Source organism: Echiichthys vipera (assembly GCF_963691815.1).
Source record: "Echiichthys vipera genome assembly, chromosome: 7".
NCBI lineage: Eukaryota > Metazoa > Chordata > Actinopteri > Perciformes > Trachinidae > Echiichthys > Echiichthys vipera.
The window spans coordinates 9,608,914-9,633,239 of NC_139832.1; the positions used below are offsets into that span (position 1 = coordinate 9,608,914).

Here is a 24,326-nt window from a genome sequence, read left to right on the forward strand (position 1 = left end):
TCACTATTTATCCTGCAGCAAACTGCCCTGTCAGGCAGAGGTCAAGCATTAGCCTAGTTTGCTGGTATGGAGCTCATCAGCCGCAGGCTAAAGTTTCAAATGAGGTCATAATTGATAGGATTTTCCCATTCTTTTTTTTCTCACTACACCCGATCCAACCAGACCTCCTCAATACAAAACTATCCTGGTTAACCACTCAGAGTGGATGCATAAAACATTTACATAGTATACTTTTAGGGAATGAAGAGTGCATGTGTGTGGGTGTTAAGTGTTGGAGGTCAGCCATGTAATGGACAGGGCTGCAGAATGTGTGGCTTTCTTGTAGTGTGACAAAGGGCTTCTAGTGATAGAAATAGTCCAATTCCTTTTTTTGTTAGACCTTTGTGTGATTTTCTAAAGCTGACTCATTGACTGCTGAATGTCTAAATATTGATTTTACAATAAGCTTTTCCCATGCATATTGTTTCCACTGTATTACATTTATATTCCAAACCTCTAACTTTACACTCAAGCTACTGTATATGATGTCAGTACTGTATGTTGAGTCCTCATTTAAAATCAGGATGTTGTGTGTTTTTATGGCTGCATCCCAAATCAGGGGTAAATATTGTAGATTTACGTGTCATTCCTCCACTTGTCACAGTGACAGGTTGAGATCAAGATCATCTTCTTCTTGCTGTCTTATTCATGAAGGATAGACTAATGCTTCAGCCTACTTGAGGAATTGATCAGTGCAGATATATGTGGCCTCATGAGGAACTCTTTATACATGTTCTGGAGAACTACCTCTGCAACCAATAAAATATATATTGAAAGTAGGCTTGAAATATGAAATGGCCAGCTGGATAGAACTATAGAGAGAAAGCTATGCTGTATATATAATAATGAACGAAAGCCCTGGGCATCATGGCCTTAGATATGGCTAGTGAGGGGGTCGGTTGGAAGAAACTAAAGAGGCATATACAGTAGTGGAGAGCATTTAGTAATGCACTATTTGGTAACGTGGTCACAGACTCCACAGAGCACACTGCCAGAGTGAGGGCATTTCTGCTGTGCTCTATTGTGCTAATATTAATAGGAAAGCATAATTCACAAATGGCTCCCCCATAAAACATTTTGCAGTGTAATGCTATTCCTCCTACACTGAGGCTTTATATTGTTGTACGCAGCTTATTGTATTTATGAATGAGAATTCCTGCATTATTTTCAATGCGCAATGAAACTACACAGAGAATGGAGCTCATTGTAGGTGTTATATTGTTCTGAGATGCCAGATCCCACCGAGCATTTTGTGCCCTCCCATCGGGGCAGTGTTATTGCAACTGCACTGCAGCCATCATGCAACTTGGTGTGGGATTTCTGCATAATACACACACACTAGCACAACATGCGCAGACACAGACACACGCACATACACACAGAGCTGCATGGCACAGAATGAGAGTATATTTTCAATGGGGAATCCCTCACACAAAGCCCCCCTTGTAGATGATCCCCTAAAAGGAAGAGAAAGTTAGTATTTTGAAAAAAAAGTAGACATATCTGGGTAGAAACAAGAACACACGCACAAACAAATACAGACATGGAACTTGGGATTTAAGACTATTCTTACACTTGTAGAGAGGGGCTCAGCTGAAATGGTTTTTGCTTGTTCTAATATGCGGTACAGTATGTGGCTCTGTTTTTGTGCTGATGTGTGAATATTGTGTGACGCGTGTAAGTGGGGTTATTTGTGCAAGCAATTTTGCATTAGCAATTGTGCATTATGTATTTAAATAATTATGTCATCATATTTTCAGATCACTAAGATATAAAAACATTAGCATTAGTCATAAAGCTCCTACTGTCATGTGACACTTTGTTTGGACTGTAATAACAGAGATTGCACGAGCTTCCTACAGTATTTTGTGTCTAGATTCAAGTTTCAAGAAGCTTTATTTATCCCGAGGGAAATTATTTTGCAACAGTTTCAATACAAAGGTGGGAAAGGATCAGAGTAACAATAAGCATAAAAACATAATCAAATCAAAATAAAGCTAACATCAAATAAATCAAGCAATGAACCAAGTGTGACAGAGTGCAACAGACATCGTGGTTAAGCGTAGGTACATACAATATACAACAATACGCACTGTGCAGTTTATGCACCGATGTTTCCTTTATTTCCTGTCATTTTGGATATTCTTATCTTTCCTTGCTTCCACACCCCACCCACTCTCCCCCTGATTTTCTCTCTCTGTTTTCCCTCCCCCCGTCTTACGCTTTCTCTTCTCCCTCTATTTTCCCTCCCTCTTCTCTACAGTAGCTCTCTCCCCACCCCTCCCTCTGTTCTCTCCAGTATCCTGCAAAATCACCCCTTACCAACTCTCCGTCTGTCTGTGCATCCACAGGAGTGTGTGCGCCTGTGCATGGTTGAGTGTTTGTGTGAGTGACCATGTGAGTTTTTATGTGCCAATTTGACAAAACGAAAGGTAGTGAAGGAGAAGGAGAGAGAAGAGGAGACGAGAGGAGGGGGACTGGATATAGCCATGTGGATGATGTTTTGGCATTGGGACTGTAGCTGACCTACGGGAGTGTGTGTGTGACGTGGAGCGTGTCAGTGTGTTTGTGAGATGGGATCCGCTCTGGGCAGAAGACAAGCAGCTGAGAGAAGAGAAAGAAAAGCTAGAAAAGCAAGGAAGGCCAGACTCAATAGTAAGGTACCCCAATTGCTCTCATCATCTCTTTAATTTTATCATAATCTCTGGTGTAAACATGTCTTTTTCTTCCTCTGACTCTCTGTTTTTCACACTTTCTCCCTCTAATTATTCCTGAACAGTACACAACTCACCCCTCATCCTCTCTCTCTCTCTCTCTCTCTCTCTCTCTCTCTGTCTCTCTCTCTCTGTCTCTCTCTCTCTCTCTCTCTCTCTCTCTCTGGCTTTTGTTGTGTTGTTATGCTCTGCTGCATGTTGGCTGTGTGAAGAGATGGTGCAGTCCTGTCTGAAACCTTGACATAATGCTAATGTTTCTCTCTGCACTGGTTCAGTTACTAACCGTAGGCTTGGATCACTATGTCTGTTTCTTTGTGTGTGTGTGTGTGTGTGTGTGTGTGTGTGTGTGTGTGTGTGTGTGTGTGTGTGTGTGTGTGTGTGTGTGTGTGTGTGTGTGTGTGTGTGTGTGTGTGTGTGTGTGTGTGTGTGTGTGTGTGTGTGTGTGTGTGTGTGTGTGTGTGCGTGCGTGCGTGCGTGTATGCGTGTGTGTGTAGTAGTTGTGTTTTGTTTTTGGATCTCTGAGTTAGTAAGACAAACATATTTGTGTGTTCGTCTGTGGTTGGCAAACATTCCTGTATACACGTGTGCATGCACCTGACAATGTGTGTGTGCCAGTGGGTCTCACTAGGACCGAATTTGCTTTGTGGTCTTTACTGTCATTTATCATAGTGCTTCTCTTCTTCTTATGATGGAGTGCTTCCCTCTGATGGAGACAGCCTCCCTGTGTGTACTTTTGTTTCAGATAAACAACGCTGCTAAGAGCTGAAAAACAGCATAATAGCGAGGACATAGAGGGTAAACTTGTTAAGCTAAGTAATTGCCACATACAGTATTTTTGTTAACCTCTGCTGAGAGTCTCAGAGCTGTCACTTTCAGTCAGTGAGGGCTCAGCAGGTGGCAGCTGTCAAGAGGATGCCCTGCGGGCTCCTTGACCTGAACTAAAGCACAAATGGGCAGCCTGACCTACTCTACAAAATATTCCTCACAAACATGTCTTCCACAAGTACATTTAGTCAATTATTGATACAGTATAGAATGGGGTATAAAAACATCATCATTTGCAGTTTGCATCATATCATTTGCAGTTTAACACCATGCCCTTTCTGTGGTTTTACACCTTTGTTTGCATATGAATCCAGCCAGTGTAAATAACAAACCAAAGTGGGATTTGTGTTATTTTATTTTGGCCCTGGCTTGTAGAGTGACATTCTTATTTAACATTACAAATTCCTTATTACACTCCTTACACTGATCTACTGCTCAAGAAGTGTTTGTGTCTTCTATGTGCCACTGCTTTTTAATTATGTGTGTAAGCTACGTGGTAAATTGCTGAACTGTTCTCCAATGTGTTATACTTCGTCACCCCAAAACTATCTTACCTCCCCTTTAGTTTTCACTTAACCTGAGAAGGGTGTCTTTGCGTATAAGAGAGAGACTGTGATGAGACGGATTAGATGATTAGATTAGATTAGATTAGATTAGATTAGATTAGATTAGAAGGAATTGATTATGTTGTGTCTGAAATCAGGCCATATTGAAACTAAAGCCCCAGGCTCTTCACAACACACCCCAGTAAGCGCAACAGTATGGGGGTCTCTGCCGGCAGGTACTGCTGATGTTATTTATTTGAGCTCTGTTTTCGTTATTCAAGTTAAGTATTATGTCAGTGCACTTGAGTATATGGACAAATATGCTGTCCATTGTACTTTACCTTAAATTTGAAATCAGTTCAGCAATAATTCCGGCCTAAAAGTTCCACTAAGTTCTGCATTGACATGAAGAAAAATGTGTGAATTAGTAGCAGCTTGTTCACAGATTTGATTGAGATTTATTATTGTATTCTTAGAAGAACCATTGTTAAAATATGGTTAAGTGACAAAGGGCTGCAGGACAAGCAGAGGTTCGTTAAATATACTAATTTCCCAGTTGGCCCTCCGCCAATCAGTTTCTGATATTTTCAGTGTAGGGAATGCATTATTGATCATATTGTACACCATAGTCAAATGCCTATACTATTAGAATGAAAAATGTATCTTGTTTTGATGATGTAAACCCAACAAAAAGCCATTTAGCTGGCACAAAGCTCGACTGATCACCACTGATGTTTTTGAAAATGGAGGTATCATGCATTTTGTATCCATCCATCCATTTAACCGAACTGGAACTGGACTTGCTGTTTGGTCTTGATGATGCTATACCTCATTGCACAAGTTCATTTCACAATAAAGAAATAACACATTGTATAGTTTCTGCTCCATACAGTATAACATCCCACTAGCAGGAGACATCATTCTAGGTCAGGCAGTATGAATAGATGACTGTAGAATAGGATGCCAGAGGCATAACGTACAATAGAGTTCTAATAATCATCTGACTGAATAAATACACTACCCACATACCCCCCGTCTCAGCTTGGAACATTCTGGTTGGCCTCTTCTGTTGCCTCTCTGTTTGCAGCCAAGGTTCAAATGTAGTGGAGTATACTTTTTCTGTATTACAAATTTGGTTTGGTCTGTTTTGTTGTGTTACATTTCTTGGCTCTGTCCCCATGCTGCCTGCCTGCCTGTGTCCTGGTGTCTGTTTGTGTGTCTGTCTAAAAGCACATGACTGGACCTGATTCAGCTATTTCTTTCTCTGGACTCTTTTATTCTGATGACAGCATGCATTCCCCCCGCTTACAAACACAGACACACAGTCATGCATAGAAACAACAACAATACAGATCTATTTTCATGTGATGGAATTTATGGACTGTAATTTGGACTGCACACTGATATTTCTCAACACAAAGTCTTATCTTTTGAATGTCAAACAACACTTGTAGAAACTGTGGCTGACAAAAAGAATCATCTCCACCAGCTCAGCAGGCTCCAAACAGTCACATTTGAGTCACTTTTTCCATCTCAGTCCTCAAACACGATGTTGACTACCTTGCAAGCAGGTACACCTGATGGTTTGCAGATGTTTGTCAGTGTCTGCCACCTGGTCTTGATAATAATCCATTTTAACGTCTATGGTCTCAGACCACATATTCAGCTTACTGTACATACAGTATATGCCTCTATTTTTTTGCGAAACCTGCAGTTCTGCGCAGATTGCAGTCAAGTGCACCTGCTGAGTGTGTTGGCAGCAAGCCAAGCAAACTTGTGGTATTTTCATGGCCAGGCTCTCCGAGATGCACAGAAACCACTTGTATGTCCAGCAATAAGGACTCCTTCAGGAAAACAGGAGCCTTCAGGGGTGGGAATGGCACAATAAGATGCTATACTGTGATTGGGTTGTACAGCTTGATCCTAATTCTTGATCGAGTGTCAATAAATGATCTAGTGTAAGATCCCCTTTAGACACAAGGTGACACTTTGGCCAGACTTCTTAAAAAAGAATATGGTGCTGGTATCTGTTGCCCCAGTTACTCTGTGTTTTGGGTGGAGGCACTGGGAGAGGACTGGCAGGAACGAACAGTCCTGAGGGAGTAATCTGTGGAGAAATAAGTTTTAATTGATCTGAGACTTTCATGGAACAGTGTGCCTGTTGACATGCAGTAGAAACGGCAGAATATTTAGTCAGAATGACAAGTTTGATCTGCACATAAGCATTGTGGTTTCTGTGGTTATTTCCTTATTACACAAACTTTAACCAGATGATCTGTGCAATTGTGGCTTGACTGTGCACAACACCACTCCAGTCAGGGACTGCTCTCTGCCACATAACCTCAGAGCAGCCCAGTACAATACCAGTTTAATACACTCCTCGCCCTGTGCCAACATGAATATAGAGCCCATCCATTTGAAGTGTTTTATCACTTTAAGAACACCTATTAATAGTTGCCTTTCACAGAGATCTTGTCTATGTGTGCTGCTTTTTGTAGTCATCCACATAGAGTTGCATATTTAAATGTGTGTTCCTATTTATGCCAATGCCTTTTTTTGCTTTTGCACTAATGGGTTGGCAAGTAAGCCAGAGCTCAATTGTACTGATGGAAGAGACAATGCTGGACAAAGCCATACTGCCAGTGTGGCCAGGAGGGTGGGTTGAATTGGTTGAGCGTACAGCAGAATGTGTTTGGGGGTCCATATACAATAAGCCTGTGCTGTGCATGATTGTGAGTGTGTTGATGAGTGGGAAAGAGGTTGTGCTTTGTTCCGGGCTCTAGCCTACCCTGTCAGAGCAAGCTCAAACTGTAGTTCATCAAGAGGAATACTAGAAATCACACTGAGCTAAAACATATTCCAGTGCTTCTGAAAGGATTACTCAAGAGGCAGCATGCTGCTACGTTCAGAAAGAGCATCCAGGAGCCGTGCCACAGAGGTTAGACTAAACACACTACTGCTAAAATGACTCATGAGTACAGTAAATGCAGGTCACTTTCACCGAGTGTTCTTATTTAGATATTCATAGAGAAAGAAGGTTTATAGTAGTTTGTAAAGGAGCAATATTATAGTACTAATATATTTAGTTTTTTTGGACCTCCTATTCAAAGGTGATTTTTTTACTGTTTGATGTATGAGCGACAGCTTTTACCTCAACAGGACACATTATATGAAGATTGCCTTCATATATTTTGGAGGGATTGAATCCGATTCAATTGTCTGTCCTATTGTGTCTCATTTTATATAGTTTAGAAACAGAGATAGCCCACATAATAGGGTAACTGTATTGGTATGTGCATGCTGTGTCAGCAGATGGTAAAGGGTGGCTTTAGGCTAGAGTTCAGAGAGGCGTTTTTGTTTCTCTTTGTCTCTTTTTCGGGTTGCCCTTTATTTGCTTTCAGTTAACACTTCATGTGACCCATCTTCTAATGTGAACAAAGCAAGCGGTGGGGTTGTGCTTCTTTCAAAATCCTCACCAGAGAGGTGCGGAATTGAATGGCAGTCAATGATGTGTTAGATGTTGTTGCTATAGTAACTGCACCGCCATCACTGTCATTGAGTTTGGGGGTATTTCCTTTTTACTGCACTCATGCATCATAAATAAAATATGGTTAGTGTGCTAAATTATGAATCAGTAGGTATTATTTTGTGCGTGTGTGTGTGTGTGTGTGTGTGTCTGTGTATGTGTGTGTGTGTGTGAGAGAGTGAATGCCTGTGTACACACTGTATGTGTGAATGAGTCCAATACATTTCATCCTCAAGCCTCAAGTGTTTTTTCCACCTGGTGTTCTCTCCCTAAGCTTAAGAGTGTATCAAATTACTCAGAGATTTATTTTGCCGCTATACAGTAAAGGTTGAAGATTCCCCCCTCAGAAAATCGTATTCCTTGGGTCCACACTCTGTCATACAGTATATTGGTCTTTTGTAGCTGAGAGCATTACAATTTAAGCCTGTTAGGTATGGGCATTGGAGATTACTTAAGCACACTCTCTCTCTCTCTCCCTCTCTCTCTCTCTCTCTCTCTCTCTCTCTCTCTCTCTCTCCCTCTCTCTCTCTCTCTCTCTCTCTCTCTCTCTCTCTCTCTCTCTCTCTCTCTCTCTCTCTCTCTCTCTCTCTCCCCTCTCTCTCTCTCCCTGTCTGTCTTCCTGTTTGTCGGTCTGTCTCTCAGAAAAACATACTGAAGGCTGAAGTCTAAACAGACATGGATAGAGGCAGAAGTGCTTATAGAAACACATATAAAACACAGTAACACCAATCTGTTCCAACAGGCGTGAAGCAGCACACAGCAGCTCTGTGTCTCTTAGGGGAGTTTAAACACCCACATTACACCAAGAATGTTAATTAATATGTTCTTTTATTGGACAGATTTACTGAATCCACCAGTAAGATATAATGTTAATTGTAAAATCCACCTGTAGGTGGTGGGCTTCTGAACGGCTTAACACTCACTAAGGAAACCAGTATTTTTTTTATAGGAATTATCAGCTGAAAACCTTTGATTTGAGTATCAGACAAGCTGAAGGCTCAACTTGGATTTACTGCAAAGAAAGGGGCCGAAAGCATCCATGCAAACCTTACAAAACCATATTGTTGCTAATTCATATGCCCAGTATGTCATGAGATATTATTGTGGCATTGTACTGTACACTGCTTCAGTTTGCTGATAGCCCAATTAGCTGCTCAGATTTGTTGCTTTAAAACAACATATGCAAATAAAGTTCCCTTCAGGAATGTTTGTAGTGCAGCAGGCTACACACATTCCAGCATCATCTTTGAACTTGACAGTGTTTTATACTCATACCATATGTTTGTGGTGAGTTCTTTCAACCTCCCCACTCTCATAGGAATACAGATTATCACATGTAACTGCAACAAAACAGTAATGGACAGCCATCAAAAAATATTTGTCAACTGTGCAATACTGTATATGTTGAAAGGCAAAATATCAGATATTAAAAAAAAAAGTTTTGGTGAATGCAATGAGAGTGAATCACGTCTCCATGGTGCTCACAAACATACAAACTGCCCTACACTATGTACAGCATATACAGTACATGTAGCTAAACTTTATTGCAGACAAATATTACGCTCCACAATGAATAGCATCATGGTTTTTATTTAAATATATCACAATACGTCAGTACGGACCAGTAGTACTTAGTTTTATTCTATGTTGTGTCAGGCTGGCACTGACTTGGCTTCTGTTGGAGTGATACAGGCAGAGCTTGCCCACAGAGCTAATGACTGCACTCCAATCATGCAATCCAGGAAGCATGAAAACACAGTTCACAACAGTAACACGACGTGGTGCCTATGATACACTGGATGGCACAGTATTTACAGATCAACCTGGTATCTTCAATTCTCGTGCAGTCTAATGCAGTGAAACCTTTTGTTTCGTTAAAATAGCGTCATAAATTGTATTGATTAGGCTCTAAATGATACAGTCCAATACAACAGTACCACAAAGTATGGCACTAAAAATGTTACCACGGAGAGAAATGAATACGTACCCAAATATTTAAATAGTGTACGCTTCACAGAGGTAGTATTCATAGCAGGGCTTTTGTATTAGGTTGCACAGGTCCTCATGAATATTGCCTGCTCTTTATAGAATTGACATCAATGGCTCGATTGATAACATATGGCCACTTTCTGGATGAATAATAATTATACTTTGTACAAAAAGTTTTTTTTTAAATCCATCTGTTGATATTAGGATGAATGAAAAGAAAGAGCCATAGTTCAGTAGTTGCCCTAGTGTTTGCTAAGATGGGCTAAGATTTTACGTTGCACTCGCATTTGATGTGTTAAAGAGAGTAACATTTTTCTGACTTGCCAGAGGCTGTTATACTATACTGTATTTATCTACAAGAGGTATTTTTCTGCTTTTGTTTGCTGTTAGTTTGTGTGTGTGAAATGTTGATTGATCTAAATCTTGCCCACTTGCATATGCAAACGATGATTGTTGTAATTTGTCATGGAACTCAAAATAATTCTCTGAAGACTCAAACACTCCCTCACTCGCACTCTCTCTCTCTCTCTCTCTCTCTCTCTCTCTCTCTCTCTCTCTCACACACACACACACACAAACACACACACACACACACACACACTTACAAAATAAAACTTACTGATTCATAATTTAGCACACTTTTACATGCTTACCCTCGATGAACAACCCAGGTTTTTTAAGATGCTAGTGCTTTTTAGTAGCAGGCAGCAAACCGCGAGCCTGTTTGAGCCATTATTTGCTATAGTGAATAAACAATAATCTGACGGTTGACTCTCCTTTGACAACAACTCTACAATGTTACAGTAGGATGTTACTCTGGCTTTTATTATCTTAACATTTCAAGACAGACCAATATCACCTGGGATAAGAAATATTTAGAGCTGTAAATAGATTACTTCTCCACTCTTTTCTTATCTCTTAACCTCGTCCCCTTTTAACTTCTATCATCCCTTCACGTGACTCCATTTTCTTGCGTTTTTGCCACACCATATCATTTTGTTGCATTTTTAATGGGAACATGCTTCTAGACCTTCCTACTCTGCAATAAATCCATGAATTATAGAATAAACTGACAAACTGACAAATAAAACCAGGTAAGCCATTTGCCTGTTTTTTTTGTTCTAAAGAGAAGAGGTTTAAAAAGAGGAGTCTCTGTTGTTATAGTGAGCGTTGAGTCAGATGAAAGATAGACCAGTTCGGTTCACTATACAGTCTCTACGGTTTGCTTTCTGGTTTTTCCTAAAACTTGGAAGATTGGATGCATCTTAGTATGCTTACGTGGAGCCTCTTGCTTTCATCTTCCTCAGATAGGGAGCTGAGGGAATAGACAGCTTGCTTCCTTTTATTTTCTGTTTGTGACTGAAACTGCAAGGCCATATTTATACAAGCTTATAAAAAAGACCCATTTTTGCAAACTTTACAATACTCCAATACTGCGTCATCTTCATTCTATCAGTCTCTATCTATCTATGTGTTTGCTTCCCTTACTGTCAACACTATAACTCACCCTTGCACGACTTACCAAAACTTATATTTAAATTGCCCGTGATAGAATATGGCTTGTACTTTAAATCAGTTACCTCACTTCTTTTTAAGTTGTTTTTGACAAATATTGACTTTAAATAAAACACTAAGACAATATGGCACATAAATAAAAAAACACAATTATTATGACACAAACGTATTACTTGAGACTACTTCTACTGCTATTAAAAGCTGTTGAGTGAGTGGGTTGTGTGCGAATGTAGCCAGATTCTGCGTCTTATCTAATATGGAGTTGTGTCTCTAGGTTTGTGTCTAATTAAAATGCAGTGCACCCGCAGCAGGATGGCCTCTTTTATGCGTAAAGCATCTGGGAGACGGATGTCAAGGCTTGCCCTCTCTCGCTCCAGCCTTTATATAAGTGACTGTCAACACAGCACAGAGAGACAGAGAATCAGGAGCACTCTGTGCCAGATAAGGGTGTTTGTGTTACACACGAGACTACACACATTTGTTTCTTTTAACGTGTAACTGATTGTTGATGCCGCAGTTTGTAGTAAAAGCATCTCTGTTTCATACGACGAAACGTAGTCAGCTAATGCTTTTGATAGGTTTGTATTAATAGACAGGACACTCCTTGAATCTCTGCCTCCTCATGATGATTGCAATTTGGAATATTACAACGTGTATATACAAAATGTCCTACATGTTTAATTATTAACAGAATGCATACAAGTAAATCATTAAATTAAATTAACCACTACAGTTTCAACTGTGCTGCTCATCAATGACACTGTTGGGACTCATTTATCAGACCATCATTCAGTGTCATGACCATTTTCCACATCACTGTCAGACAGGCTGAATAGACAAGTCACCTGGCATCTGAATAGGCTTCACAATGCAAATATGACAGCACGATGCTGACAGGGTACACCTGATGAGCAGGAAGCACAAAGTAGCCTCATGTGAGTCAGTTTTTGCACCTACAATACGATCAGTGTCAGTTTGATTGAAAACAACTATCAGTAACTATTCCCCTGGGAAATGAACTTCACTACACAAAGACCTAGGTTTGAACACCTTGTCAAATTTGAACACATCATTGTCCGTCACATGTAGACATAGACAGTGGCCGTTGATGTAAATGTGGGGATATCTTTGACCGTAACCATATGCCTCTCTTCATGATACAGAATCTGTAATGCAGCTTGCAGTGATAGCAGGACCCTGTGTCAATGGGGTAACACAGTACTTCCATGTCTGCTATTTCCCAACTGTTTAGGCTGTACTCATATCATTCTGATGTCTGACTGTCCCCAGAACATACCCATGATCCACCGCACTGACTCACTTTGTTTGTTGCCTAAGCAGTTGTGACTCTTTAGAACATGTGCGTATTTTACGGGCCAGCTCCCATTAGGCCGGTATATGATCCTCCCGAAGAAGCATCATGTTGGTGAACATTGTAATTACTACTCATCCATGGCACAGCGTATTGTAGGCCAGCTGCGAGGGACCAGGGGCAATGTAGCCATGTGGTAATGAGTGTAAATATAGGGCAGTGGAAGTGTCTGACACACATATGTATATGCTTTACGTCTCATACATGGATGCACATTAGCTATTAAACTCGACATGGAGTGTGTACACCTCCTTTTTATGAAGCTTTGGCAAAAACACCTTATAGAAGGAGAATAAAAACTAGCCTCAAAACAGTGAGTAAAAGAGGCAGGGAAGACAGCAGGGGAGGCAGGGGTTGTCATGTTGTCGCTGTCATTTTTGGCCTCCTACCCAGGCTTTTATCAGGTACTGTCAGATAATCCCCCCTTAGTGGTGGAGCAGACAAGAGCCTCCTCAGGGTACTGAAGGAACTTTTATCATCTTTTTCCTGCTAGCTGCAGTAGCTCTTCCACTCATTTTTGCATCTGATTGGTGATCTTTTACAAGGTGCTGCATAGTATTCAGGACACGTATCCAAAAGTGCCAATATATTTAAAATAAAAAGGAAGTAGGAGAGGGCAGTATCCTGCACTGGTGAGGTTTTTGAAGTCCTGCTGCTGTTTTGATGACTTGTCCCTGTAATTCTAAGAGATTTCATACAGTAGGAGTCACAAGGCTGCCCCTCAAAATGAGGAGGTTCCCTAAACCCTGGCTACTACTGTTATATACTGCAGTGAAGTTACATTTTTCTCACGGGTTACAGAATGACTGCAAAGTCAACATAATTCAAATTCCAAATCTAGAATGATTTTTATTCAAAATCTTATGTATAGCAGATTATTTTCTAGATATTTCCCGTCTGGTACTGACACATATCAAATGGTGTAGTTTAAGAGTAATTTCTAACCACATGGAGAGCAGGCGAAGACACTGAAATGAGCAACCAACTGAATCTGCAGGATATTTTCTTGGTTTAACAAGTTGGTGAATTGCCACAGATTCTCTGAGTTGATTATTGCTGCAGTTTTTTGCCCTGCTGCACTAAGATTAGACACTATCTGTCATTTGGTCCTTCCTTTTCTTGTCTTTGTTTGTTGTCCCTCTCTTCTTTTGACTTGATCCAGCACAGCAGGGTTACATCATCCTTGGAACAGTAGTGTATGTGTACACAAGCTGCATATTTGTTCTATGTTCTTTTCCAGCTGATGCTAATCTTCCTGGGATCCACATAAAATAATACAAACACTGACAGCAAACAGACACACACTTTGAGTGGATCTGTTTGTCTATACCAAAATTACACATCTTTAATTCAAAACAACCAAGATATCATATATAATCAACTTAAAGGACCTGTACTGTACTGTACTGAAAGAAAAAAAGTTCAGCAATGTCTGGGTTTGCTACACATGGCTTTCACGTATAATACCGACATTCTTTCACAGCCACACGCAGCCGGACCGGCTAGTAAAACAAGCAAAAGAGAAATTTGTATTTCATCCTTCTTTTAGCATCGGATCATTGTGCTAGGTACCTTTACAGAGTGGTAACAAAATAGGTGGTTGCTGGGATTTAGATCACCATAGTGACATAAGGTGTATTTGTGTGTGCTTGTGTATACAGTATGATGGATTTTACCAGTGAACTCACATGTTATCAGTGGAGATCAGGGCCTCCCACAGAAATCCCCTTGCCCAGAGGCAAGTGTCTTGGCACGGACAGGCTGATGGCAGTATTACATTAGGGTAGTGTCTGCCAGAATGACAGAATCAAGAATTTGAAAAAGCTGTAACCCGGAAACTATTGAGCCCTGCATAGAGTCGGTGCTAAAAGCTGGATATTGGAAAATATGACTATAGATTTCCAACTGAGCCACCCACAACTCTTACTGTACTTCATTTAAATATTATGTTTTATTATACTGTAACGATTCTCAAAAACAATGTATAGATTTTTGACTAATAGTTTACATGCAAAGATTTATAGCAGACAGTGTATAGTATACATATATATATATATATATATATAGTAGTGTTGTAATGGTATATGGTGGTGTGTTCTTTATACCATTTCTTAAAATGACATTTAAAAACAATCTGACTATATTGCCTTGCTTGCAGTATTGCGATAAATGGAATTATAGCCCCTTTATCAAAGCCCTAGTTCTTTTTCATATTGGATGTCATTTTTGCTAACACTGGTTTTATTGATTCAGAAATAATTATATATAATAATAATAATAATTATAATGCCTTATGGTTGTTATTATAAGGTGGTTATGGTTTTGCTTTTTAAATGAAAAAAAAATCAGTTTGCTTCCCAGAAAACAACAGAAAGAATGCTACATCCAGACCATCATGAATAGTCAATAAGTTATTGCTACTTCAAGTAATAGGAAATCACTAATCGGCGTACGGATGATTGAAATAAAATGGTCCACAGTCATCTCTCCGTACCAGCTGAAGGATTTTCCACAGTATTCTGGCTGAGAACATGACAGAGAGTTTTTGACTAAGTCAGGAAGAAAGAGAATTGCAGTATCTAAAGGAGGAGACATAAAAGACATGCAGAGATAAAAGTCTGGATGATTTTTTAATGTTGCCAAAGGGTAAAATCCAGCAAATTTTGGAAATGTTTTTGATTTTGAAATATGTAAAACTCCCCTACCTATGTATTCATATTTAGAGGGGTGGGTCAAATAAGTTATTTTTCTGTTTTTAAGGGTTATATTGAAATTAATATAAATGTTTTAATATGGGCTGAGCAAATCGATATAATCATATACAGTATATTTCAAAAACTGGGGATAGACGATACATCGGACAATATTTGCCTTTTTTAGGTGTATCAGTATTGGCCGATGTGGGCTGCTGCGTTGTTTATCCCCCGGTATTATTTACAGACAGGCTTACACATGCAGCTCCGTGTTGCTGGAGACGCCTTTTTTTGAGTTCAATAAATGTTCCTTTTTTTAAAAATTGAGACTCTTAACATTTGTTATCATCATTGTGTAATATTTATGATGTAAATTGTGGGAGAAAAAGTAGTACCGGCTCCAAATATCGGCTCAAGAAAATGGGCGGTCCGTATTGGCCATCGTAATGCAATGTCGGGAAAAAAACCTAGCATCTGAGCTGCGTTACAGCAATATTTACGTAATGAATGACGTTTTACACACTGATCTGTGCACGTTGGAGCAAAGCTGGAACAACCATACAGGTGCTGTTTTACTAACATACAGTATGAAGTATACAAAAATAGGTATAACCATGTGTTAAGTTTATATACTATAGATCATTTTTTTATTGAAATGCAAGAAAATAGTCCATATCCTGGTAACAAACAACCAGTCCAGTTGTTTTTGACTGAAATTGCTTTGAGGATAACGATGACCTGGACGAATGAGAACATTCACAGGCATATCCTGGTAATATTTATCATTATTAAGATTTAAAAAATGACCAATATCAGGATAGACGATTTGAAGATATTGTCCAGAGAGAGAGAGACAGTGAGATGAAGAAAATATTTAGAGTTTATTAAGTCCCTCATCAAAGCAGATACATCGTTTATATCAGCCTTCAGGCAATAAAACACACATCAGATCCAGCTGATCAGTGGCAAATCATCACAGAGTCTCTTCAAGGTAGTATCTGAAGCAGGGACACACACACACACACACACACGCACACACACACACACACACACACACGCACACACACACACACACACACACACACACACACACACACACACACACACACACACACACACACACACACACACACACACACACACACACACAAGCACAAAACGCAAACACAACCTCAGTGCTCTACCCACTCATGTGTACATTGGCTGCCAGAGCTGTCTTTGTATCCTATCACCATAACAACTGCCTCACAGAACATGTAAAAAAAAGGAAAAAGTGAATTTCTCTCACTCAGTTTGACTTGGAGATGGAGAGTAGCGGTCGGCAGCTCCTCGCAGCATGTCAGTGTGGTGTGTATGAACAAGAGGCATGCTTGTAGAGGCAAGCGGGCTGCAGCTGACTCTATGTGAAGAAAACGGGAGTGTGTGATGTGAAATTCGGAAAGTGTAGCGTGTGACTTTGAAGGACGAAGGATATACAGTATATGATGCCGCACAGGGTGAGTGCTGCTGTGTTCTGTTGGCACTGTTGCATGGGAGTGTACATGTGTTATATGTGTTTAATTTTGTCACATTAAAGGCCTTGTGCTCAGTTATTAAGTTGTGTAGAATGGAGGCTTTTGCACATGTGGTTGTTACGTAATGACTGAGACGGAGAAACAAAGGCAATCGTAATGAAAGTTTTCTGTGAGGCTAATTTCGTATACTGCAGATACTGTTGAATTACATCCTCAAGATATATATTAGGCTATGATACATACTGATATTTTATTTGTTAAGTATTAAACTATAGCATAGTAGATTTGTTTAAATAATTCCTATGCATGTATTCTGTAAGTACAGTGCATAGTCATTAGATACTTTCTGCACTACAATATTATGTCTCGGATAGTCCAAATTAGATTGCTGCCCTGATTCTTCAGGCTATAGTAATCTATTATGAAATGTTAGTGCTGGTACCTTGCTCACAGCTTCATTTCTCTCTCTTTTCCCTACACTCTTGCCCATCAGCAGATGATGGATATTTTTAATCAGAGGGTATTAAATGTATTTGTGTGTGTACAGTATGTGTGTGTTCAGATTTGGGTGGGTAGGTTTGGAAGGTTTGTGAATGTGTCTTTGCTTGTTTTATGAAAATGGTTTTAAACATCAATGTTAGTGTTGCTCTGAGGCGCTGTGCAATGTTACAACCATCACATTTGAACTCAAAATGTTACGTTAGCCTCAGAATCTCATTTTCCTGGTACCAATATCCAAATGAAAGGTCTTCATTTCAGTGTTACTTTACAGCCCTTTCCATGTCTTTTTTTTTGTTCCATCCTATTATAGCCTATACATCTACTGCACATTGTCCATTTGCTTGGCATGACAGAACAGAAATAAAACCTTCAAACACAGAAGGGGAGAGCAGAGACTTTAGCTTTCATCTCTGAACTGCATTATTAAATATCCCCATCCACATGAGTCTGACATCATCCAATCACAGCTGTCCCCCCCTCCCCTATGCTCCCTTGTCTCCCTCCATTAGGCAAACCTGAAGAAGTTTATGGAGTATGTGCAGCACAGGAACATTGAGAAGGTCTCAAGGTTCCTGGAAAAAGGCCTGGACCCCAACTTCCATGATCCAGACACAGGAGGTGAGGAAGTGTGTGCTCAGAAATATCACATCATCCCTTCCCTCCCTCTCTCTCTCTCTCTCTCTCTCTCTCTCTCTCCTCTCTCTCTCTCTCTCTCTCTCTCTCTCTCTCTCTCTCTCTCTCTCTCTCTCTCTCTCTCTCTCTCTCTCTCTCTCTTCTCTCTCTCTCTCTCTCTCTACAAATTGACTATGTATGGATTTTATGAAATAAGCCTGCTGCATGCTGAGCAAAGCTGGATTACTCTCGTGGCTAATCTCCCTCCCGTTTATGCAAATGTTTGTCCAGTCATAAAGGAGATTTCTCTGTTGGGTGACCTGTCGTGTGACAGAAGAGCTGTGAAGCTAGGGGAACATGAGAATGGGTTGGTTTAACACCAACAGGAAGCGGTCACCAATGCAGACCCGAGGGTGACAATCACAACATTAGTTACTGATTTCTCTAAAGATGGTGTGTTTAGCTGTAGGGAGAAATGAGGTCTGAGGGTGGTCTTTTAAATGTGTCCTTTTAGTGTGTGGAAACAGTAAGGGCTTTAAATGGAAGGACTCAGCTAGACAGTTATCCAAACAACTGTTTATTTATTATTATTTAATAACCGTAGTGTGCAATATTGTCATCAAATATTGGCAGCTTCAAATCCAATTGTTGGGTTTATATTTATCTAAGAAGAATGTACAGAACTGTCACAGGAAATACATTGATTTTTGATATTGTTTGATCGCTCCTCCTTGGATTTCACAGAATGTCCTCTAACGCTGGCAGCACAGCTGGAGGGATGTGCGGAGCTCATCAAGGTACTGAAGAGTGGAGGAGCACATCTGGACTTCAGAACAAAAGATGGCATTACTGCCCTACACAAGGCCGTGCGCAGCAAGAACCATACAGCGCTTATAGTTAGTATAACACACACAAACATACAATCATAGCATTGCATTTGTATCCTTTTGCCACACCAATTGCCTGCTTAAAAACTTTCTCCCTGGAAAAGGAGAGTTTGCAGGCAGACAATGTCTCTTAGAGAGTGCTTGAGTAACTGAGTACAGAGGGTGCTTGAGCAATTACTAAATATGTGAGGATCAACATGGCCTCTTTGAATGGGCTGGCATATTCATTGAATAGCCTTGTATGTGTCTGGTATAAGGAGGCTTGTCACCTAAATGAAAGGATTTACATGAGTCATATAATTGATTTCCTGTTGAGCCAGAACAGTTGAAGATGGAATTGGTTATTTCCGCTCGGCCATTGTCATTATCCAAATATTCAGTGTCACTGGGCCATGTCTCATGCATAAGCTGTTGCTACTGATGATATAGTGAGTCTCTGGAAGGTCATATTCTAGCTTATTTAGCCAAAGACAATCTATTATAGTTTATCTATAATTGTTTCATACATGTCAGTCAGCACAAGAGTGATCACAATTTCTGCAGAATAAGATTAAATTGATCAGTAACACTGACTGAGTGATTACTTTGCTGATGTTTCAGGATATTTTCTTAAAATAGCATATATACAGTAGCTCTTTGCCCTGGTCTTCTTGACATTCACATTGCGTGGTGAGGCTGATGATGCAACAGTTACTGGGGATTGTGTGAATCCATCCAGCATTATTCGCCCCATAACCTTCCTCTTTTCCCACTAGACGCTGTTGGACTTGGGGGCATCACCTGACTATAAAGACAGTAGGGGGTTGACTCCTCTCTACCACAGCTCAATGGTAGGAGGAGACCCATACTGCTGTGAGCTGCTGCTGCATGATCATGCACAGGTCGGCTGTGTGGATGAGAATGGCTGGCAGGAGATACACCAGGTAATACACAGACACAAACACACACAGATAGAATAATAATGGGTTGTGTGCAGAATACAAATATCGGTGCAGGGTAAGAGGTCTTGTCTGGTTTTCAGAGTTTCATTGAATGGATTTTTTGTGTTTTCTTCAGTTTGAAAATGTCTTTTGTGCTGTTCCAATCCCTGGGGGGGTGGGAAACTCTAGCTCTTGGGAAGGAGGTAACTCTTTTCCTAGTCTAGGGATTGGAAATTCAAAACTTTGGAAGACTTTTCAATCAATCTGTACTTCCAATTGTATTTCCAAGCAGAGGAAATCGCAACAAATATTTGGAAAACCTGTTTTTGTTTTATTAGTTGGATGCTTAAAAATGTAACATTTGGAAAACCACTGCTCACATGTCCATTGATACCCACAGTAACTCATTGCTGTTGCTGCGGCGTAGCAGAACTTGTAAAAAATCAGCTGTATTTAAGCCAGAGCCAGACAGTCTAAGTAGTGGTATCCATCTGTGTTAACCGTAGAAATAGGTTCTTGACCTACAAAGAGCAAGCCCGGCATATCTTGTGCATTTTATATTCCTACCGCCTCAAGCAATGCCCTGCTCTGTAAACATAATGGAGGTTAGTGCCTACATGTTGTTTTTGTTTGTGTCAGGGCTTCTTAGCTTATATCTGAGTAGTGACAGAAAGACACTGGAGGACTGAAGGCTCTCTGCTTTGAATAGAACTTGAATAGAACCAAACAGAAAGCTGTGGGACTCATCACTTCTGTTGCTCACACTGAATACGAATAAGTGCAGAGGAAATGTTGAATGGCAACATTTTAACTGTAATAAGAGGAGGGAAATCAAGCAAATGCACTCAAATGTGGTATATTTGTATGGAAACTCTCTTGAGTCTTCTCTGGAAGAAATGCCATTATTTTTTCATAACAGGAGATGATCAATCTATTTCCAATTTCATCTGTACTATTTTCTTCACTGTAAATATAATAGCTATTTTGTAGTGAGTATCAGGAGAAACCCAACTCCGAAAATACCATTGCAAAAAAAAGACACAATGTCATTGTTTACCTTGTCTCCTTCACCTTTTTTACTACACACATGTTCCAACCCCCACCCAGGTCTTGCTATAATTGTCATTGTGAAGTAATTATAGGCAAAATGAAAAGTTTACCTGGAATAAACTGAACTTAACTTTGTAGCTTAGCATAAAACACAACAAATGAATCTGTCGGTTATTGATGAACTTTAGTAACCATTGTTTTGTGGTGGTTGTGCTTCTTTAAGCAAGTTCTTTCCTGGAAAGTTTTATATAATCAGTGTGGTCCAGAGTGGTCCTCGACTACGAGCACTGCAAAATTGGTGGTGGGTTCGTCTGCTGATTTCTGACACTTTTTGTGCCCTCACAGAGCAGAACTCGTTAATGAACAGTTCTTCATTAACAGGTGGCATTGATCAGTCTGCAACAAGGAAAGCGTGTGCAGTTAAGAGAGTTTGTAGAATCCGACTTAGAACAAAGAATTTTAGGAAAACAATATGAAATTGTTCCTGTCCTCCATTCTACTTTCTCTAAAGCTGGTGTGTTCAGCTACGACTGTAGGGAGAAGAGGATCAACGGTGGGTTATTTGTGTGTCCTCTCAATGTGTGGATACAATAAGGGCTTTAAATGGAAGGACTCAGATCATGTTTCTCTGTTAATAGATCCAACATACTGAACACATACTGTAAAGGTCGTTTAGCACTACACATTTTCTCCCCATTTAATTTTCACCTCTCAGTCTCTCCCGTTCCGTCCTTTCCAGTATTAGTATTCTAGTGGTATCCACCGTGTACAATAGGATACACTGCTGAAGGTCTGATAACCAACAACAATCCCAGAATCATTTGTGTGCTGTCTCACTGCTGTCACACACTCTTAGCGAGACAGAACACAGCAGGGAGAGAACAGTTTCTGGGGAGAGTCAGTGTGCTTCTGTGTCAGTGACACAGGACATACCACAGAGTAGGAGGGAATAAAAAGAGAGGAGCTGTATAAAGCTTCAGTGGAAAGTTTATTGCTCCCAGTTATGTGAAACAATGAAGCCCAAAAAGGAATCACTCTTGTCAGAACAATTTCAACTCAAAGATTTCGCCTCAGGTGATACAAACAAGGTTGTCTCTTGCTTTTGGAGACTGTTAATGACATGTGTGAAGAAGTAACACAAGAAAAAGATTAAATAGTTTTAACATAACTGAGGTGTACTTGTGCTTGTTTTACATTTACTGTCTAGGTGATCTGTAGACTGGTTTGGGCTGCATTTTGTCTTTGAGCATGATCAAGCTAAAACACCAGACTCATTGCTCCCCTTTACTCTATCACTATTGTATTGAACAAATGTTATTGTGTTGTTTATCTGTTCTTTTTGGAAAATATAGATGAACAGATTGTGAAAAAAAAAAAATCACTACTCTAACTATATTTTGTGGCAAAGGAAAGAGGTAGGTTACATTAAATCTGTCTGGTTTTGGCCGAACAACCAGAGCCAAAGGGGGCTGCAGCCAAGCTTTCGATTGTTCGTGTAGCATGTTGTTTTCATCCTTTCATTCTTCAACGAGATTGATCAGCTAACAAAAACACAATATGCTGCTGAGTCATTTGGCTACAGTACGTTACACGTATCCATCCCAGTTTTGTCACATTTTTACACAGCTAATTTCTTGTTCCTCCTCAGTCCAGTAAATATGACTGTAAAATACATTTTCCTGCTCATGTACATTGTTTCAGTATCTCAGAGACACTGTGTGATTGCTTTTGACTGTATAAGTAAAAAAGGATGCATTATGTAGAAAGAGTAAATGTATGAATCTGTCCTTTCAGGCATGCCGCTATGGCCACGTGCAGCATCTGGAACATCTGCTGTTCTACGGAGCTGACATGAGCGCCCAGAATGCATCTGGAAACACTGCCCTGCATGTGTGTGCTCTCTACAACCAGGTACCAGTTGTTAAAATACTTGTGTGCTTGAGGAGTGTGGTCTAAAATAATAAACCATTACCACAATCTTTCCCTAAACTTAATCAAATATCTTAGTTGCCTAAACATAACCATACCTAAACCATACCGTATTTGTCTATAATCTATTTGCCGCATAGACCTTGTATGAAGAATGACTCAAAAACGCTTACAATGCAGATTGTAGCATTTATATGTGGCCATTATGTACTGTAACTATGTTCATATCTATAGTAAGTACTGTAAGCACATCAGCTTTTGCTTGTCCTCCAAGGGTTGTAGGAACAATCACTGTGCTGCAGCATTGAACCCTCAATGTCTTGCTCGAGGACACTTGGGACTTGTTGTTACTGTATAGGGCCTGATTTGCAGGATAGCATTTGCAGGATAGCATTCTTCCCCTCTTCATATGTGTGTGTGTGCACGTACATGCACACTTATTTGTACTTGAAAAGCAGGCTGAAGCAGAGGTGTCCTTAACCTGGTCATCATCTCCACTGTATTTGTTACCTGTTATGATAATGGACTGAAAGGGGACATTGAAGAGAAGTGGTCTATGTGGGAGAGTGGCACCAAAATGCCAAAAGATCAGAGATATTTGTGTCATGTGGGTTTCCATCACACAAAGAGACACTCTGCCTCCATGCAATTAAGATGAAAGCAGCAAACAGTGTTTTATTGTTTTTTCGATGCTCTTTTCTTTCTCAGTTCAGTGTCAGACAGGGGCTGTATGGAGTTGTGGGAGTTGTGGGTAGTGAATAATCATTGAGCTGTCCTCCGTAAGGATAAATGATCAGCTTTGATTCTTTGTACTGCAGTGACAGCCTCAAGCTGTCATTCATGAGTGAGCACTGAGGATCTTACCTTGGTCTGCATTTCCAATAATTTTCCATTTGTACAGCAGGTCATAAAGGATAAGGCTGACGTTGTTTTACATATTTCTGTCAATAAATCCTGTTGAAGGTTTTCAGTTTTTAAGCAAATGTGACTCATAGAGAAATAAATAGTGTATTTGTTGGGGACTATTTTCAATCCGCGTAATAACACACATTTGATGCTCCAGTGAGTATTTACGGCAGCAGAACGGTGTTTTTTTACACAAAATAATCTACATATTAGTGGTAATGAATGTCATCGAGTGCACTATTGTTTTCAGTAGTTTTTAGACAACAATAAATGTCTATAGCACAGAGGAATATGCTATATCAGGCTTTGCTTGTTTACAGGAATAATTTGTGTTCATTGTGGTCTTTTCTTCTTCTTCTTCTTCTTCTTCTTCTTCTTCTTCTTCTTCTTCTTCTTCTTCTTCTTCTTCTTCTTCTTCTTCTTCTTCTTCTTCTTCTTCTTCTTCTTCTTCTTTCATATAGGATTGGTTGGCAATAAGAAAAATATACAACATTTCCAGCCTCGTCTTTTAAGTCATTTTCTATTATTTCCACAAAAGTCAACTGTTTGTGTAATCCTGGCAATTCTTAAGTCAGGGCATTGTCACTGCCTTAGATGATGGTTGTATCGCACTCTGTGTTATACCAGAAATGGTAGTAGCAGCTTATAAAGTAATAATGTCATTTCCAGGGTCTTATAAAGCTGTGACAACAGGAATGAAATACATAGAGTTTAAAATATGAATGAATGTGTTCTATATCAGGAGAGGTACATAAGGACACTGGAAGATGAGGGCAGTGAAAACCAGCA

At 39.9% G+C, this 24,326-nt stretch overlaps 1 protein-coding gene across 1 annotated transcript in view; it reads left to right on the forward strand.

Moving 5' to 3' along the window:
* Nucleotides 1-24,326, forward strand: part of shank3a (SH3 and multiple ankyrin repeat domains 3a) — a gene marked incomplete at both ends in the record, with an annotated part of 142,191 nt that overhangs the window by 40,811 nt on the left and 77,054 nt on the right. Inside the window, 4 exons of the mRNA XM_083917471.1 lie at nucleotides 17,743-17,851; nucleotides 18,590-18,741; nucleotides 19,488-19,655; nucleotides 22,497-22,613. Coding sequence (XP_083773597.1) covers nucleotides 17,743-17,851; nucleotides 18,590-18,741; nucleotides 19,488-19,655; nucleotides 22,497-22,613 — 546 coding nt within the window. The remainder of the gene's footprint in view (nucleotides 1-17,742; nucleotides 17,852-18,589; nucleotides 18,742-19,487; nucleotides 19,656-22,496; nucleotides 22,614-24,326) is intronic.